The sequence below is a fragment of the Phocoena sinus genome, chromosome 2 (genome assembly GCF_008692025.1).
Source record: "Phocoena sinus isolate mPhoSin1 chromosome 2, mPhoSin1.pri, whole genome shotgun sequence".
Classification (NCBI taxonomy): Eukaryota; Metazoa; Chordata; class Mammalia; order Artiodactyla; family Phocoenidae; genus Phocoena; species Phocoena sinus.
Genome location: NC_045764.1, coordinates 78,349,770 through 78,370,955, shown reverse-complemented (window position 1 = coordinate 78,370,955; position 21,186 = coordinate 78,349,770). Strand labels below are relative to the sequence as shown.

The 21,186-nt window shown below is 38.6% G+C and overlaps 1 protein-coding gene across 2 annotated transcripts in view; it reads right to left on the bottom strand.

Moving 5' to 3' along the window:
* Positions 1-21,186, bottom strand: part of MNS1 (meiosis specific nuclear structural 1) — an 87,459-nt gene that overhangs the window by 52,716 nt on the left and 13,557 nt on the right. The window contains exons 1-2 of one of the 2 annotated variants that reach the window (XM_032621326.1): positions 5,224-5,357; positions 1,102-1,323 (exon numbers count right to left, since the gene is read on the bottom strand). In XM_032621326.1, the coding sequence (XP_032477217.1) occupies positions 1,102-1,323; positions 5,224-5,226 (225 nt within the window). In that variant the 5' untranslated portion in view covers positions 5,227-5,357. Of the gene's footprint in view, positions 1-1,101; positions 1,324-5,223; positions 5,358-21,186 lie in introns of those variants that run through there. The other variant, XM_032621327.1, reaches the window with a different exon arrangement.

Sequence of the window (21,186 nt, the reverse complement as noted above, 5' to 3'; positions counted from 1 at the left end):
TAGAAATTTGATTATGGAATGGTATTAAATGATACCTTGAATTTATTGATAATTCTATCAGGTAAGATAATGGCACTATGCTGCTGCTATATAAAAATAAATCCATATTTTGTAAGATGTATACTGAAGTATACAAGAGAGAGTTGATATGATATCTGGGATTTTCTTTAAAATTAAAGAAAAATAAGAATAAAAAGAATAGGCAAAAAAATCTAATCCCCAAGGATCTTCTTGCTCAGGGTTAAAAAGTCATGTCTAAGCTTCTGGAATTTGAAACTCAGAAGGATGAATACCACTTTTAAAACTTGGTTTTGCCATTCCCCACAATATCTTACAAAATGTTGAACATATAGCAGACACTCAAAAAATACTGAAATATCAGAACATCTTTTTCACATTTATGAGAACTCATTTCTTTTCTTGGTGGTTTCCCTTTTTCTACCTCCCTCATGCCTTAAAATATGCACTGAAAAACTGTCTCCACACTTTAGTAGTTACATACCTACATATTATACCTGAATTTTTCAAGGCAGTATTTCAAAAATCAAAAATACAAGTAAATTCATAGCTAATAAATAAGTGTTCGTTTTCTACCACTTAATGTACATGTTTAATCTCAATAAATTCAAAAAAGGTATTCTTAAATTTTTGTCTTTAGAATTTTAGGGAAAGCAACAGAATTATACTTATGTGAACAAAACTGTGGAAGTTAGTAATTATGAATTTCATATTTATGGAAAAAAAAAACCTGAGTGCTTACTCTTCCAGGCACTATTCTAAGGGCTTTGCCTGTATTAACTGATTAATTACTAAAACAATCCTATGAAGTAGGTACTATTATTCTTCTCACTTTCTAGATGGGACAGAGAAAGTAAAAGCAAACTACCCAAGGTTCCACAGCTAACGTATAGTAGTACTAGGACTCAAAGATACACAGTCCAGCTCCAAAACCCCAGCTCTTTCCCACTATACTGGGCTGACTCACTGGGAGGCATCCTTTGCCTGATACTTAGTCTCTCTACTCAATTCCAGTTGGCTTTCATTGTTTCTAAAGAGAAAATGAAGGGAAAAAATGATGTAAAAATGAATAGTAAAACTTACCTTTTGAATGGCCTCTTCCATATCCAACTCAAATTGTTCATTCTGTAATAATCGGAGGAACCTTTTGCGCTCAGCCCGGTCATCATTCTCATTCTGCACCATTTGGTCCCTGATTTGATTCTGCAGCCTTTGTAGTGCCTCGACATGCAATTGTTTGCGATAGTTTACATCTACTAATTTCTGATGCCTTTCACTAGAGCTCAGAGTTCTCCTTCTGGAAGCCTAAAATGGGGGGGGGGGGGGGGGAGGGGGAAAGCATACTTCAGTGCTCCACGATCTAATTTTTTTTAATATATTGATGTAGCCCCAGAAACAAATGAAATGAAGATAGTTAACAGTAAAAAACGAAAGGCTTTTGGCTTTCTTCCTAAATTCAAAGAAATACATCATAATAAAAAAGCAAATGTGGTAGGTAAATACATGATATTATCAATGAAGCAGGTACTATTAGTGTTCCCCATCTTATATATGAGGCATGAAAATTAAAGCAACTTGACCCAAGTTTCCTCAGCTAATAAACAGCCATACTAGAATTCAAAGACATGCAGCTGAGCTCTATAGACCCAGCTCTTTACCACTACGGAGGGAATTCCTACTCATTCCACCCTCTACCCCTGCCCATTTGGCTGTAAAGTGAGGTTCAAAAGCTGGTTATGTCAACCTGGAAGAAATGGACAAATTCTTAGAAAAGCACAACCTTCCCAGACTGAACCAGGAAGAAATAGAAAATATAAACAGACCAGTCACAAGCACTGAAATTGAAACTGTGATTAAAAATCTTCCAACAAACAAAAGCCCAGGACCAGATGGCATCACAGGTGAATTCTATTAAACATTTAGAGAAGAGCCAACACCTATCCTTCTCAAACTCTTCCAAAATATAGCAGAGGAACACTCCCAAACTCATTCTAAGAGGCCACCATCACACTGATACCAAAACCAGACAAAGATGTCAAAAAGAAAGAAAACTACAGGCCAATATCACTGATGAACAGAGATGCAGAAAACCTCCACAAAATACTAGCAAACAGAATCCAACAGCACATTAAAAGGATCATACACCATGATCAAGTGGGGTTTATCACAGAATTGCAAGGATTCTTCAATATACGCAAATCAATGTGATAAACCACATAAATCAATGTGATAAACCACTGATAAACCACATAAATCAATGTGATAAACCATTAACAAATTGAAGGATAAAAACCATATGGTAATCTCAACAGATGCAGAAAAATCTTTCGACAAAATTCAACACCCATTTATGATAAAAACCCTCCAGAAAGTAGGCATAGAGGGAACTTGCCTCAACATAATAAAGGCCATATATGACAAACCCACAGCCAACATCATTCCCAATGGTGAAAAACTGAAAACATTTCCACTAAGATCAGGAACAAGACAAGGTTGCCCACTCTCACTGCTATTATTCAACATAATTTTGGAAGTTTTAGCCACACCAATCAGAGAAGAAAAAGAAATAAAAGGAATACAAATCAGAAAAGAAGCAAAACTGTCACTGTTTGCAGATGACATGATACTATACCCAGAGAATCCTAAAGATGCTACCAGACAACTACTAGAGCTAATCAATGAATTTGGTAAAGGAGCAGGATACAAAATTAATGCACAGAAATCTCTTGCATTCCTATACACTAATGATGAAAAATCTGAAAGAGAAATTAAGGAAACACTCCCATTTACCATTGCAACAAAAAGAATAAAATAGCTAGGAATAAACCTACCTAAGAAGACAAAAGACCTGTATGCAGCAAACTGTAAGACACTGATGAAAGAAATTAAAGATAATACAAACAGATGGAGAGATATACCATGTTCTTGGATTGGAAGAATCAATATGTGAAAATGACTATATTATCCAAAGCAATCCACAGATTCAATGCAATCCCTATCAAATTACCAATGGCATTTTTTACAGAACTAGAACAAAAAATCTTAAAATTCGTTTGGAGACACAAAAGACCCTGAATAGCCAAAGCAATCTTGAGAAAGAAAAACGGAGCTGGAGGAATCAGACTCCCTGACTTCAGACTATACCACGAAGCTACAGTAATCGAGACAATATGATACTGGCAGAAAAACAGAAATATAGATCAATGGAACAGGATAGAAAGCCCAGAGGTAAACCCACGCACCTTTGGTCAACTAATCCATGACAAAGGAGGCAAGGATATACAACGGAGAAAAGACAGTCTTCAATAAGTGGTGCTGCAAAAACTAGACAGCTACACGTAGAAGGATGAAATTAGAACACTCCCTAACACCATACACAAAAAGAAACTCAAAATGGATTAAAAACCTAAACGTAAGACTGGACACTATAAAAGTCTTAGAGGAAAACATAGGAAGAACACTCTTTGACATAAATCACAGCAAGATCTTTTCTGACTCACCTCCTAGAGTAATGGAAATAAAAACAAAAATAAACAAATGAGACCTAATGAAACTTAAAAGCTTTTGCAAAGGAAAGGAAACTACAAACAAGACGAAAAGACAACCCTCAGAATGGGAGAAAGTGTTTGCAAACGAATCAACAGACAAAGGATTAATCTCCAAAATATATAAACAGCTCATGAAGCTCAATATTAAAAAAACAAACAACCCAAACCAAAAACGGGCAGAAGATCTAAATAGACATTTCTCCAAAGAAGATATACAGATTGCCAACAAACACATGAAAGGATGCTCAACATCACTAATCATTAGAGAAATGGAGATCAAAACCACAATGAGGTATCACCTCACACCAGTCAGAATGGCCATCATCAAAAAATCTACAAACAATAGGTCCTGGAGAGGGTGTGGAGAAAAGGGAACCCTCTTGCACTGTTGGTAGGAATGTAAATTGATACAGCCACTATGGAGAAAAGTATGGAGGTTCCTTAAAAAAACTAAAAATAGAACTGCCTAGAACTACCATAGGACCCAGCAATCCCACTACTGGGCATATACCCTGAGAAAACCATAATTCAAAAAGAGTTCATGTACCACAATGTTCATAGCAGCACTATTTACAATAGCCAGGACATGGAAGCAACCTAAGTGTCCATCGACAGATGAATCGATAAAGATGTGGCACATATATACAGTGGAATATTACTCTGCCATTAAAAGAAATGAAATTGAGTTATTTGTAGTGAGGAGGTTGAACCTAGAGTCTGTCATACGGAGTGAAGTAAGTCAGAAAAAGACAAATACCATATGCTAACACATATGTATGGAATCTTTAAAAAAAAATGGTTCTGAAGAACCTAGGGGCAGGACAGGAATAAAGATGCAAACGTAGAGAATGGACTTGAGGACACGGCGAGGGGGAAGGGTAAGCTGGGACGAAATGAGAGAGTGGCATGGACTTATATACGCTACCAAAAGTAAAACAGATAGCTAGTGGGAAGCAGCCGCATAGCACAGGGAGATCAGCTGGGTGCTTTGTGACCACCTGGAGGGGTGGGATAGGGAGGGTGGGAGGGAGATGCAAGAGGGAGGGGATATGGGGATATATGTATACATATAGCTGATTCACTTTGTTATACAGCAGAAACTAACACAACACTGTAAAGCAATTATACTCCAATAAAGATGTTTTTTAAAAGGTCACGTTTTCCTAATATACATTTAATAGGTCAACCCGCTGCTATTTATTCATTCGCTCTCTCCTGGACCTTCATTTCCACTCATTTGCTCAGCGGTTCTTAAACATTTCCCAAATTTCCACTTGTGTGGGAAGAAAGATTTTTACCGAGCGGATTAAATATACTGTGGAGAAATCCGAAAAAAGGCTGGAAGCCACCAGGAGCGTCCCTTAAATAATAGCACCTGAGGTCTCTGAAAAAAATACGAGTTTCCCACTTTATTCTCAGATTGGGCACTTCAAATCCTTTTTTAGAAGCAGGCTGGCTCTGAACTAGAATTAAATCAATAGACAACCAAGTAGTCCCTTAAATAATAGCACCTGAGGTCTCTGAAAGCAAATACGAGTTTCCCACTTTATTCTCAGATTGGGCACTTCAAATCCATTTTTAGAAGCAGGCTGGCTCTGAACTAGAATTAAATCAATAGACAACCAACTAGTTTTGAGACCCCCCCCGACAGGCTCACCATCTCGGCCGACGAAACTCCCCCTCGCTCGCTCTGGCGGACACCAACTCAGGCGGTTTACGAAGACGCCAGCAGAACTCTCCGGTTTTGATACGGTCTCGCGGCAACTGCCGGCGCAGCGCGCCAGCCACCCGCGAAGGCCGCCGTCTCCCATTGGGCGCAGCCCTATCCAATGAGCGCTGAGCTTCTTGGGAGGCTTGGCAGGGCGGCTACTTCCGTAAGTTTTTGTTTTTGTTTTTGTTTTTCCATAAATTTTAAGGAGGTGGGGTGGGGGAGTATAAATGTGTCCTGAGGCAAGCCCTTTGCAGTCTGTTAGGAGCCAAGATTTCCCTCAAGCCACTATCTGTCGGTTTGGTGGAGTTGGGAGCCAAGTTGAGGTGTGGAAACTGTTTACAGAGAAATACGGCAAACTCCTGTCTAAGACATGAAGCCAGTCACTTTCCGTGCACAGTACTTACTGCAGCGTCAATGCATGTTCTGCAGGGTTGATGACGGCATTCCTTTCAGCAGTGGGAGGCAAGGTCACGGTCTCCCTGGCTGAGTAACTGTGCACTGTGGGGGACCCAAAGAAGCTGTTGGTAAATTGGGGGGATAAAATATATGGGCCACATGGATCTTATTCTATGTAATACAAGGTCCAGGTACCAATGAGAGAGCAGACAGATGATGGCAGGATTTGGGTTAGGTTTATTTTATTGGCAAGTTACAAACTGAAGTCCATTTTAAATGGAAGAACTTAAGAACAGGAATGGGTCAGAGAAATTAGTCAAATATATTGATTTTAGAGATGACATATTTAGAGAAATCTTGTCCAAACTGAAAAAAAAATTGTTAAGGTAGTTAGCATGTGAACTTGGCTTAGTTGGGGCTAATTTGAAGTCCATCTTGTGTAGCAATATGTCTGCTTAAAGATTAATTAAAAATAGGACTTATGGTTTCAGCTTCAAAATATAAAAAACTTGGAAGTTATCACTTCCCTCCTTACTACCAGATAAAGCTGGATAAACTCGAAACTAATGACTTTTCTTGCATTCATCATAAAACTGAGGTCACAGGGCAACCATCACCCTGAAATGTGGGGAGAGGTAAATCCAGAGTCACAGTCAAAACCTCCTTACATGGAGCAGAAGCCCCTGAAGCCATGAATTAGGAATAATTAAATGGTAATTTTGATGGATTGCTGGAGACTGAGTATGGACTAGAATCAGTGAAACTAGTGGGGGCTGCCATGTTAGGGAGGCCTCCACACTTCTCTGGGTTTTGTCTCCAGGAATCTCACCAGGTTCTCACAATGAAGAACCGAAAAAGATCACCCATGGTCGTGGCAGGAGGCTGAGAAGAAGAATCACTGTGAAATATGTCCAGAGCCTTCTCCACAATAAAGGCCTACTTTACAGAGGAAAAGATTTTACCAGAGCCTTATTCTAGCTGGGGCAAGGACATTTCTCTGCCTCCAGCCTTCCTGTCTCACCTAAGTGGACAAAGGGGATCTAAGAAATATTCGTGAAGGTCCCAGCCCAGGGACACAGCTCTACCAAAAGACTTAACCATAAAATGCTTCCCCTTTCCCACACTTTATCACCACACCAACAATGCTCCAGTGTAATAACAGTTGATTACAGCTGGAAGTCCTTCAAAACACACTCTAACAAGGAATTCTTAGGGAATCCAAAGACAACAGGAGACAAAAACAAAAACAGAGGAATCTGAAGCCTCTGGAACCTACAGCTACAGCAAACATTAAACACAGCTTAACTCCTAGCCATATAATAAAAAACCTCACACTAAAGCCCTGTTTACCTCAGTTCCCATTACCCAATATACCGTGTCCACCTTTCAACAACAAGGCTAAAGGCAGATTGTTACGAGGCAAGGGAAAGCACAGTCTGAAAAGCAAAGTAAGCATCAGAACTAGACTCAGCTCTCACACACATGTGGAATTAAACAGGAATTTAAAATAACCATGATTAATATGCTAAGGCATCTGACAGACAATGTGGACCACATACAAGAACAAAAGAGTAATTTAAGCAGAGACGTGGAAATGGAAGAATCCAAAGGAAATTCTAGAAATCAAAAACACTGTAACAAATGAGGAATGCCTTTAATAGGATATCAGAAGACTGGACACCACTGAAGAGAGAATCAGTGAGCTTGAAGATATGTCAATAAAGTCCCAAACTGAAAGGCAAAGAGATTAATAGCAAATAGATAACCCTAATGGGCTTTTAGACCTCACCTTAGACTCAAATTGCTTTCTAACATCAGAAGGGACTTGTGCAAGTGTATGTGTGTGTGTGTACAGGGAGAATATTGTCAATGTTTCTGTCTTTTGGGAGTCTTATAAACCCAGTTACTACAAAAGTAAAATTGACAATAGGGTGTGTACAGTACGAAACACTTTGAAACCAGGATGTAACTATTATTTGCATTTAATCCCCTGTTAGTCTAGCAACTTCCAAAAGAACTCTCCAAAAATCATGGCTTATGTATATCTTCTCTTAAAGTAGCCTCTAATTACACCTTGTTGACTGGGCTGTCAGCAGAAATTTTGTTATTGTTGTTGTTTGTTTGTTTGCGGTACACAGGCCTCGCACTGTTGTGGCCTCTTCCATTGCGGAGCACAGGCTCCGGACGCGCAGGCTCAGCGGCCATGGCTCACGGGCCCAGCCGCTCCGCGGCATGTGGGATCTTCCCAGACCAGGGCACAAATCCGTGTCCCCTGCATCGGCAGGCAGACTCTCAACCACTGCACCACCAGGGAATCCCTGTTGTTGTTGTTTTGAACACTAATGTATCCCAAGCATTTAAAATAGTGCTTGGAATATAGTAAGTGATAAATAAATATTTGTTAAATGAACAAATGATTGAAATTATATTACTGTTATGCACACAAGAGAAAGCCCTACCAGAAATAACTTTGAAGAAATATTGTTCTTCATCAGTTAGAGTTTTATTAATTTTATTTATGTTTTCAAAGAGCAAACTTTTGGTTTTATTAATTTTTTTTCTATTGATTTTTTTATTTACAAGTCCATTGTTTTCTGCTCTTACCATCATTATTTTCTTCTGTGTTTGCTTTGGGTTTAATTTGCTCTTCTTTTTATAGTTTCATAAGGTGAAAGCTTAAATCTTTAACACCATTCTTCTTTTCAAATATAAATATATAACTTATATTTCCCTCTGAGCCCTGCTTTAGCTGCCTCCCACAGATTATGATATGTTGTGCATTCTCATTTGTTCAATTCAGAATATTCAGAGACTTCGTCTTTGACCCATGAATTATTTAGAGGCATTTTGTTAACTTTCCAAACATTTCAGATTGTCCAGGTGTCTTTTTGTTATTGATTTCTAGTTTAATTCCATTATGGTCAGAGAACACACTCTGTATGATTTCAAATCTTTTTTTTTTTTTTTTTTTTTTTTGCGGTACACGGGCCTCTCACTGTTGTGACCTCTCCCGTTGCGGAGCACAGGCTCCGGACGCGCAGGCTCGGCGGCCATGGCTCACGGGCCCAGCCGCTCCGCGGCATGTGGGATCTTCCCGGACCGGGGCACGAACCCGTGTCCCCTGCATCGGCAGGCAGACTCTCAACCACTGCGCCACCAGGGAAGCCCCTCAAATCTTTTTAATTGAGGTTTGTTTTATTGTTCAGAATACTGTCTGTTCTGGTGAATGTTTCATGTGTCCTTGAAAAGAATATGTATTCTGATGTTTTAGGTGAGATGTTCAATAAGGTCAAGTTGATTGAGAATGCTGTTCAGGTATTCTATATTGTTACTCTATTTCTATCGATTTGCTTTATTAATTACTGAGAGGAGTGTTGAGGTTATCAAGAATAACTGTGGATTCGCTTATTTCTCTTTTCAGCTCTTTTTTTGCTGCATGTGTTTTAAAGTTCTATTGTTAGATGTATACATCTTTAAGATTATTATGTCCTAAAAGTATTTTGACATTAACATTCTGAAATGACCCTCTTTTTCCCTGGTGATAGTGTTTGTTCTGAAGTCTTTTTTTTTTTTTTTTTTTTTCTTAGGTATGCGGGCCTCTCACAGTTGTGGCCTCTCCCGTTGCGGAGTACTGGCTCCAGACACGCAGGCTCCGGACACGCAGGCTCAGCGGCCATGGCTCACGGGCCCAGCCGCTCCGCGGCATGTGGGATCCTCCCGGACCGGGGCACGAACCCATGTCCCCTGCATCGGCAGGCGGACTCTCAACCACTGCGCCACCAGGGAAGCCCTGTTCTGAAGTCTTTTTGATATTAATGTAGGCAGTCCAGATTTTATTTAACTAGTGTTTACATAATATATCTTTCTCCTTGCTTTTACCTTTAATGTGTCTTTATATTTAAAATGGCTTTCCTGTAGATAGTGTATAGTTGGGTGTTGCTTTTTTATTCAATCTGACAATCACCATCCTTTAATTGGTGTGTTTATGCCGTTTATATCTACATATCATTATGGATATTATGCATGGATTGATATCTACAATTTTGCAAATTTTAAAATATTTCTTGCATCTGTTATTGATTCATTTTTCTCTTCCTTTTCTTGCTTCTTTTTGATTAATTTTTGTAGTTCCATTTTATTTTCATTATCGGCTTATTATTTATACCTCTTTATTTTTTAGTGATTGCCCTAAGGTTTACTACATATATGTATATGTGTGTGTGTGTGTATACAGTTTACAACAGTTTAATTTCAATTCCTCCATCCCATCTTTTGTGCTATTGTTATCATACATTTTATTTACATATATAAATCCACAATACATAGGTTTCCACATATATTAGGTGATTTGATAGTGTCATGAAGCTCTCAAATGCTCTGCTTTTTCCTCCTCCAATCTTTCTATCTTTGTGTTTCAGTTTAGGTAGTTTTTATTGCCATATCTTCAAATTTTCTGACTCTTTCCTCAGCTATGTCAAGTCTTCTGATGAGCCTGTCAAAGGCATTCTTCATGTTCATTACTATTTTGTTTTTATCTAATATTTCCATTATCTCTTTCTTATACTTTCTACCTTCTCAGCTAAAAATACCCATCTTTTCACATATATTGTCTGTCTTTTCCATTAGAGACTTTAGTATATTAATTATAGTATTTAATTTTTTCTGATAGTTTCACCATCTGGGTCATATGAGTTTTGTTCTGTTGACTGCTTCACCTTTGTACACTTTTTACAGTGTTTTCTCTTGGTTTTGTGTGTGTGTCTCATTCTTTTTGATTGAATGCCAGACATCATGTGTAAGACAGCAGAGACCGAGTTAAGTCATATCTATGCCTGGCAATAGCACACCTATTCTCCTACAGTGAATGTAGGAGGTTGACTCTGTACAGTCAGAAGCTGAGCTGGATTTGAACTTCGTGTTGCTTCAGTTATCTTCAGTGCACCACTGTCTTCAAATTTCTCTCATGTTATCTTGTGCTTATGTTGGGGGTTGGTTTTCCAGATTGCTTCTCTCAACATTCCTGACTCACCCTTACCTTTAGGCCTTCCCTGTATTCCTGCATGTCAGAGGTTCTCTCCATACTCGTCTCCTCCCCCAGCAGATTGCTCTTCTTTGTTGCTCCTGTTTACTAGCCAGGAGGTGGGAGGAAGGGGGTTCTCTGTTATCCTGGTCCAGTCTCAGCATTTTAGACAGGTCTTGGCACACTAGGTCTCTGGTGTCTCATACTGGAAAAACTTTCCTTAATGATAAGAATTCACTGTTTTCTTTTGGCCTTTAAAGAAAGCCTAAAACCATCAACCTGACCTGTAAAGGCTTATATATCTAGCCCTTCAGGTTTCTTCTTCAAACTTTGGCCAAAATGGACTTCTCTGAGCTTTTTCTTGTCAGAGGGCCTTTGTATGTGTGGGTTTCTGTCCTTAATAAGAGTATGTGATGACAAAGTCCACCAGCTGTCTTGCCAATGAGATAACACATGCTCTGGATGGCAGAGCAGAAAAAGAGAAGGAGCCTTACTTCTTTATGACCACAGAGCTACCACACCAGCCCTGGGCTACCTAACTCATGACCTCATGCTATCTGACAGAAAAGTAAACTAATTTGTCTAAGCCTCTGTGTCCTCTTCTCCACCCGGGATTCTATTACAGTTATCCAAATGCAATTCCTAACTGATACAACCACTATCTCTGTTTAATTTCATGGGTGAAAATGATTAAGAAAAACAAAACTTTTTGCAGCATTAATTGCCTTTTTAAATCAAAATCAATGTTTGATTTTAAAGATTATTAGTAGTTAGAGTGGAAAACCTCTAATTTCCTTTCTCACATTTTCCTCTCTCCCTTCTTTATTTTCTAGAAGCTACTAGCCAGTTTCCTTCCTTTAATCCCTGTGATCTCAGTCTTGACTACAATTTTGAATTCTTGGTTTTGTTCTCCAAAATATCCATGCAACATGTTTGTCTAGTAATTCGATAACCCAGAGTCGTGTCATTGCTATCTAAAAATTGGCACTTGCCATCTGCCTTTACAAGGATTAAGTCACTAGCCACTGCAGTAACTGACCTTCAATACACCCTGAAAGGAGTTCAGGGTGGAGATCAGGAATGAGGCACTCTGTGCTCTGGGAACAACTAGCACAACAGGCCTTCAGATAGTTAGAAACTTCCAGGAGAAGATTTTATGAGCCCAAATACTTGCATCTTCTCATATGCAGTAAGACACTAAAATCATTAACAGAGACATCTGCTCCTCATGGCTAGCAGCAACCTTCATGAGCCTAGCAGTCAAGTTTACTTTTTACAAAAAAAAAGTAAACTTGACTGCATGTATCCACCTCCACTAAAATCACCTATAATACTGACCTTCCCCCCTACCTCTTCAGAGAAGTTCCTCAGAGCTATTTGGGATGCTGTCTCCCAGGCTATAGCCCTCATTTTGCCCCAAATAAAACTTAACTCATAGGTCTTACATTGTGCTTTTTCAGTTGACATCATTTACAAATTGGATAAAAATGCCTTTCATATTTTCAAATACTTCATAGATAAAAATGCTGACTAAGACTGGGAGAACACAGAGCCCTGATACGCACTACTAGAGTATCTCTCCAGGTGGACCTAGATCAGCAAACTCTGAGTACAATCATTCAACAATTTACCAATGCACTAATTTTACTAATATACTGCCAATATTTCTATACCCTTCTATAAGAATATAATGAGGGAATTCTCCAAAAAGACTTCTCTAAAGTCTAGATACATTATGATTTCTTCATTTCCTTATCTACCTAACACAATCTAATTAATTGCTTGGCATCCAAATGACAAATTCTTTGGTTGCAAACATAGACTCAAGTCAACATTATTTATCTGAAACGCTCACACATCAATAAATAGAAATGTCTTTGAAACATTAACAGGGTACAAATCTGATCTTTAAATGTTTAGTTACTTGATGAAGGTAAGCTCTATCATGTACAATGGACTTCTAAATCACAATAGGATATTAGTTTTTGCAAGGAAATATTTGTAACTTTGAGACTACTCATTAATCAAATACACAAAGTATGTCACTCATCGATATATAGATTATGTGTTTCATCAGGCAGTTAAATATATCAATACTATTTTCTTCTTAAAACATGCAACTAATATTTCATAACATCACACACAGCAGTCGTTTATATGCAGTACTAATTGTCTAACTTTACCAAAATGTGGTTAGCACAGAGCCCTGAACATAGCATAGCTTAATAAATATCCATTGAAGGATTAACATTATATTTAGAATGTACTAATTTGAGTGTTAGGATGATTAAAAGGGTAATTCAGGTAGGGAATCTATTATGTGGTGGTGGGGGAAGCACTGCATTCAGTTAGTACAAATAAACTAAGGGGAAGCCATGTAGGTCATCAGAAGTTATGAGAGACAAAAAGAAGGATTTGTGGAATGGTTGCCACACTTTTAAACACAATAGTGAGGGGGAGCTGAATAAAACCAATAGGATTCTGACCAAGTACAATTCAAGTTCTCAGTTATAGAGTATTCACACTGTACTCCCGGTTGCCCTAGCAAAGGGACCTCTACCTTAAGGTAAAGACATTATAATAAGAACAAAGTGTACTAATGAAGAAACAGTGATTAAAAATCGAGCCATACATAATCAAGTTAAAACATGCAACAGTCACCTTGAAGGAAATTGTGGTTAAAAGGTATATACAGTTGACCTTGAACAACATGGGTTTGAACTGCAAAGGTCTACAATATACAGGGATTTTTTTCAATAGATACATACAGTACTACAGGATCACTGGTTGGTTGAATCTGCAGATGCAGAACCACGGGCACTGTGGGCTGTATATGGGACTTGAGCATCTGTGGATTTTGGTATCCAGGGCAGGTCCTGGAACCAGTTCCCCGCAGATACCCAAGGACCACTGTATGTGGCAAACACTGAGACCATGAGAAAAAGAATACACAGCACAAATAAAAAGCTTCCGTTGAGCCTTGAAAGAGTTTTTGGGAGCTGCAAGCCTTTTGCTCCCCTCTCTCCTTGAGTCACTGGTCACATGACTGCATATCAGCGTTACCTCTACTGCTCTACTCATTGGCAACACTGTCTAAGAGGAACAGAGGAAGGTTACCCTCTTGGTGTTGTATATAAATTGAGATGAAGCCTACTGCAGATTTCCTGACATAACCATCTTCTCAAAGTGTTAGGCTCCTTGAAGTGAGGGTAAGAGATGAGGATCAGTTCAGGATATAACAGGTTCAGTAGCATAGAATTTGTTAATTCCTAATAGTGAAATGTCATGCAGCATTGCAAAGTATTTTAGCAAACATGTATGCTTCTCATTTATTTTGCTTCTCTAACTGAGGATCTTTGACTCTAAAGGAAATTTTAGTTGTAGCTCCTTGTGTCTAGTCCACACAAGGGTATTGTAGAAAGATTCTACAATAATTTATGCTATTTAATAGGGGGTCTGCCAGAGAAAAAGATTTTTGGCCTGACTGTTCTTCTAAAACAAAGACAAATTTAATCAATTGCAACGATTAACTGATTTTATCTGAAGAAAATTAGCCTAAACTTTTTTAAATTAATAGTCTTTGCTTTTTAGATCAGTTTTAGGTTTATGGAAAAATTGATAGAATACAGAGAGTTCCCATATGTGCCCTCTTCCATTCACACCCACACAATTTCCACTATGATTAGCACCATACATTTGTTACAGTTGACGAGCCAATATTGATACATTATTCATTATAGTCCATAGTTTACATCAGAGTTCACTGTTTTGTGCAGGTCTACATGGATTTTGACAAGTGCATTATGTCATGTATCCACCATTACAATATCATGCAGAACAGTTTCACTGCTCTAAAATGCCCTGTGGTCCACCTATTTATCCTTCCCTCCTTCCACCCAAACCTCTGGAAACTACTAATCTTTCTACTGTCTCTATAGTTTGCCTTTTCCGGAATGTCATATAGTTGGAATCATACAGTATATAGCCTTTTCAGACTGACTTCTTTCACTTAGTAATATGCATTTAAGGTTCCTCCGTGTCTTTTCATGGCTTGATAGAGCATTTATTTTTATCACTGAATAATATTCCATTGTATGGCTTTTTTAAAAAACAATTATAAGCCCACATGCCTAGAGCTCATGCTCCGCAACAAGAGAAGCCACTGCAATAAGAAGCCCGTGCACCACAACGAAGAGTAGCCCCCGCTCGCCGCAACTAGAGAAAGCCCGCGTGCAGCAATGAAGACCCAACACAGCCAAAAATAAAAAAATTAAATAAATAAAATAAATAAATTTTAAAAATATATTAAAAAATTATCACATTTAAAGATGTCTCATGATAAATTATTACTATTATAAATGATATTTCATTGTTAAGGACGGATTTATGCCCTCCCAGAATTAAGGAGAAATCTCCTGGTTCATTTCCCTTTGGGATATAGCTTTTCACTCACAGGTCTAGACTAAAGGTCTAGATTAGTGAAGGGAAAAAGCTTTCCCTGATAATAAATGATGGATTATACTGATTAATGTTCCCCAATAGTTACAACATAAAAGGGTTGAACATATCGGAGGTGCTGATATGAAATAAGGCATGTTAATAGGTACACACTGTAAGTTCTAACTATGCAGCAGAAATTATTTACAAAATCGTATTGCTTTATAAAATGAAGCAATTAGAACAAAACAATTTTTCTTTTGTTCAGAAAAATGCCCAAATCTAATCTAATTTGCTGCAGCTGGACACCACCTGCAGTTGACTGTTTAAGTACTCTGAACATTACACACTTATCTTTTAAATATTGATAATGCCATTTTTCATTTCCTTGACATGAAATCCCACAGGGAATAATTATGCTAATAAACCTTAATGATTCTTGCAAATAAATGATCAAACCAAATTGCTACTGTTGATTTATATTAATGGATGCCTTTAGGATGAGATTTGCCAGTACGTTGCTGCCTCTCGAATCTCAATTCATCTTATTTAGCTGAAGAGCGTACATAGTTTGTTAAATAGACGGACTGTTTAAAATATAATGTGTTTGTGCAGTTTTTGCACTTCATAATGTTCAAGCATTACCAACTTGCCTTGTGGCAAATCTGCATTTAATGGTTTCATCGTATATAACTTCCTTTTGTACTTTTTCTCTCTCTTATATGCAGTTAGGAAATGACTACGTTCTGGTTGATTCAGAATAGGCCAGCTTCCATGTGTTGAATCTGGTTGTTCTGTTAAGACAATGAAATCTGTTTCTAGATATTTTAGCCACCATAAGCTGGGAATCACATTGACTATGTGAGGATGGGATCAAGTGTCACATAATTGTTTGGGGTGGGGGGAAGGGCACTATTAAATGGCTTATTTGTTGCCCCATTTAAACCTGGAGTAGTGGGTCTCTTCCTCTCCTGCTCTCCCACTTTCACTCTTGCTCTGGCACCCTTACCCACCAAGTCTACGGGGACCAGGAAGTTGCTGACTTTGTAAATTCTGAAGTAAAATTGGAAAATAACTGCAGAATTGCTATATACTCATTTCCAGGGCTGGGGAACACTACACAGAAAGAAGACTTATTCGTTGTAAATACAAACACAATTTTATCTGGGTAATTTTGTAAAAAGCCACTTTTGTTTAAAATACCATATAATTGGGAAAAAATTACCTTCATCCAGATAATTGCCTCAAATGTCCTTTTTTTGGCCTTGAGTGTCAAATTCTAAGCATAGGAGAAAAACAGGTATAGGCACAGAATTGAATGAACGTGATGTAAATTAGTAGTAAAATAGGGGATTAGAATATATAAAAACTCATGTATATGGAAACAGGGTATGGAACTTGTGACATGAAATAACAGTTGCTTAGGGATTTGTCCAGTGTTACGGTGCACAGACTGTAATTTGGTTAGTTAGTGGTGAAGCAAAGGTGACCACACTTAATTCATTGTGACGAGCAGAGGCATCCGCTTCTGAATTATAAAGCTCTCAACGATTTTTAGAAGTATATGTATACATATTAATATATATGTAAATTATCTTTATAAAGGTATTTTTTTCACTTCTTAGCTTTAGAAAAAGTGCCTAATTTGATCAAATTCGGTACATTTATGGCAATTTTTTTTCTAATTAAAAATTAACAAGACTCCAACTTACACACCACTAAATGCATTATTATATTCATTGTAAAATTTTCTAATTTAGCAAAAAATGAGGGGTGATTGAAATATGCAGTGATAAAGGAATGATTAAAGTAAATGATAGCACGTCAGCTATGTACCTAGAGAAATGTGGGTGTGTCTGGAGGGCTGGAGGGCAGGCCAGGGAGAGGTGATTTGTGGGGAGCCTAAGCACCCTCATAGGAAAGGAGAATGACTGGGCACTCAGAACCTGAGGAGTAACTCTAAGGTCCTAGGAGAGGAACAGGGACACAATAACCCTCCAGGAGGAATGGCAGATGAAGAAGGCAGCCCCCTGCGGAGAGAGTCAAAGGACCCAAGCTGGCTGCAGGAACTTGGAGCCAGGCAGAGAAGTACTGGTACTGTTTCCATTGTTCTGTCCTCAGACCCAGCCCTGCTACGTCCATTGCTGGAGAGGAGGGAGGAGTAGGGAGTGTGAGGGGGAAAGAGAGAAAGACAGAAGCTGTATCCATCAAGTGATAGAGCTAACAGAAAAGAATGGTCCAGAAATTCTGTAACAAGCTTACCTTGAGGTAACAGATGGCAACGTGTATACGGAAATGTAGTGGAAAACAGTTAATATTAAAAAGTATTATCCTGGTACCTTATCATCTATTGAGCACCTACTACATGCCAGTCACTTCGTATATAATTGTCTATAATCATCAGAACAACCCAGTTCGTTTTACAAATGCAGAAAACAAGATTAAGAAACAACTTGCCAAGTTCACAGACAGGGCCAATAGTGGGACAGAGTTTTGTACCAAGTCTGTCTCCCCAGCTCATGCTCTTTTCATGAGTTCAGAATTTTTCAAACTGTGGATCACGAACAGTATTTAAATAGAAATAGAATAGCCTGAAAAATATTAGAGGGCGTCAAATCTAGTAAGATGGGTATTGTTTTGTGAAACTTCCGTTATTGAAAGAAAGAATGCATGTATATATTGGATCATGACATAAAATGTGTTTCTCACTATGGGTCAAGCTCAAAAAAGTTTAAAAACTACTGACTTAGATCACATTGCCTCTCTTTCCCAATCTTAGGGAGATGCTCTTCACTTCTGAATTATAGCAAATTTCTCATTTTACGGAATGTTTTCCACAAACTATACCAGTCCTTTTAACAATTATGGATTAGTATATCAAGATGATCCTCATTTATTCTTTCCTATGCAAACCTAACCTTCAGTTTTGTTAAAATATGCATTATAATTAATGGCTATAATAAAATGCATATGTTAACAATAGATCATAGATTACATAACACACTTTTAATTTATACATAATAAAATATGTAATATACTAATGGTATATACATTACACAGTTTATGTTCTGCATAGGATTTATAGAACAAGAATAGTAACTATTTACTGAGTATCCAGTACTCTTTGATTTGTGTCCAGATAAGGAATAACAATTATGTTTCTTCAGAGGCAGAGACTTCCCCATTTTGGAAATGGGGAGTGCTAGGGGAAACTTATCCAGGCATAAAGGCTGTGCCTGGAGAGAAGGGAAACAATGGTTTCAATCCTAATTTTAGAAACAGTCAGTGCCAAGGATTCCAATTTTAGATAAGCAGATACATTTATGGGATTCCAGACAACAGATCCTTCCATCTAACCCATCTCCCTGGAGACTGTTAGCAAGCTTACTAAATTTGCTTGGTCTTCCATGCAGTGCTTCTTGCCCACATACCAACATGGGGTTCAACACATAGAGGGGAAAACCTTTATTATCATAGGTTTCGGTATACAAGATACTATGGGGAGAATGACAGAATAACCAGGAAAACAAGGTGACTATGGCCTGCAAGGAATTATCAGTCATAAAAGTAGCCAAAAAAGGAAGAATAAAGGAATGAATAGAGCCAGAAGTGAAAGAACATATTTCCTTGCTTTCTATGATTACTTAATATTTCACTGGATCTCTAGTCTTTTCTATATTAATATACCCATGGCAACAGTTATCTGCTGTACATCTCTCTATAATACAATCCTGTTCCTTAGGGTTTTCCTTTCCTCATAGATATACCTAAGAAATAGCAAAATTACAGCCCACTAAGGCTAATCCAGCCCCTTAGTTCTTTAAAATCCATTATAGTACCTAGCATCTGGTGACCTGAATTAAGCTAATGTATTTTACTGAATCTACAATACATCAGTGGTAGGATGCACCGTTATTTTATTCATCAGTAAAGAAGAAAAGAACTCTGCCACACATCATCAATTTAAAGACCTATCCCAATTTCAGAAAGGTTAAAATGAAAAAAAAAAAAGTATAGCTTAGAATCTATGAAACATGGAATTTTTTCATGAAGGAGCACAGTTAAGGAATTATAATAATGGGAACGACAACAACCAAACAGAAACAATTACTATGCAGCCCTCACCAGCAGAGTAGGATCCTAATTCTTTTTCAAGTTATTTTTTTTAATCCCTCCTTGGCATCAACCAAGTCAATGGTTATACTCTGCATCAGCTAAGGTCTTCTGAGATGCAGATGCCAAGACAGAATTGGTCTGTTAAGACATTTATTTTGGGAAGGGTCTATAAAGGATGAAAGAGGAGGGGAAGTAGAGGTAAGCAGGGAGAGCCTTCAGAACTGCTACAGATCTGACACCCGTAAAAGGAGAGAGGAAACAAAAAAGGAGGAGCCTCAAACTGCAGCACAATTGAGAAAGTCTCTGCCAGGCCAATGGGGAGTCCCCAAGCAAAGACTCTGCATTAGAGGTGTCCCATGTTGGGCCCAAAACACCCAGCCATGCTCAGGCATTGGCTGGGAGCAGCTTCGGGAGAGCGAGGGCTCAGCATGAATGCTGCTGAGATCCAAATGCACAGCAACTGGAGGTTCTTGGACACCCATTACCCTTGCAACAGGTTCTCTTAAAGGGAGATTTGAGCAGAACACCTCCTGGCTGCCACACTGACAAAGGGCATGCCTCCATGCTTCCCACAATTACAGTAGCTGTCTCATTTCTGCTGATCTTCTCATATGCCATCTTTGTTATCATAGCTACCAGACTGATAACTTCTCAAAAATTACTCTGCATACCAGCTTTTTCTACTTACGTCTTACAATCAGGCCCATAGAATCCTTAAGGGATGGCATGGCTTGCAAGTTACCATCAGGATTAGGTGTCATTCACACCGTCAAATTGGGACCCCTGTTTTTCCACAAGTCCACACAGGGCTGCTCCTGTCTCCAGGAGTGTGTAGACCAGGACACGGCCCCTCCCCACTCCCCCTTTGCTGCATAAACATTATGGAGCAGGCTTCAAATTTTAAAAACAGAGGCTTGGAAATCCTTCCAAGGAGACATTCATGAGATGAATTCCCAGAAAAACCCATGTTCAAATAATATTTCATGATCAGATGCAAAGAAACTCATAAAAGCTTTAAGGATGCAATATGAACCTAGTTACAGGGCTCAGTGGCAAGGACAGACAGTATCTTTGACCTTGAACAAATCATTTAACCTCCCTGATGTGTGTTTCCTCGTCTATAAAATGAACAGAGTAGTCTAGATGGTCCTTGAGGCCTCTTCTAGCACTAACATTATATGAAATAAAAGTCAGCTTAAAGATTAATTGGGTTTCTCAGCCTCAAGCAATTAATTACACTGTCGCTGCCCTTTAACAGACCCATCACAGAAGAAAATTAGATTCAACTGACAGATTCTAATCTTCACCAATTCATGTTGATTTTAAGTCCAACACTATTTTTTTTTTTTTTGCGGTATGCGGGCCTCTCACTGCTGTGGCCTCTCCCGTCGCGGGGCACAGGCTCCGGACGCGCAGGCCCAGCGGCCATGGCTCACGGGCCCAGCCGCTCCGCGGCATGTGGGATCCTCCCGGTCCGGGGCACGAACCCGCGTCCCCTGCATCAGCAGGCGGACTCTCAACCACTGCGCCACCAGGGAAGCCCAACACTATTTTTTAAGATTTGCAAATTAATCCTTTCAAAACAGGTTCAATAGATTCCTGGGCAAGGAATTTGACTTGACAGACATATTATAATACTAAGGCCGTTCTTTTCCATTAAAAAAAAAAGTCTTTGTGCTGACATTTTTTTTTTTTTTTTGCATTCAGAACCTCAGCAGAAACTCTACCAGAGTTTTATAAAATGATAGACAGTGGTTTTGTGAAATTCTTTACCAATTTCTGAAGTGCTCAGGGACATGTGATCAGGGATTTTAGTTCTGTCCACACCTACTTCATCTAATTCCATTATGTTTTTCTTATTCTTCTTTGGCTTCTGAGGTTCCATAAATAGCCTTTACCTTGGGTCAACACTGAATTACTAGTAGAAAAGATGTTGGTAA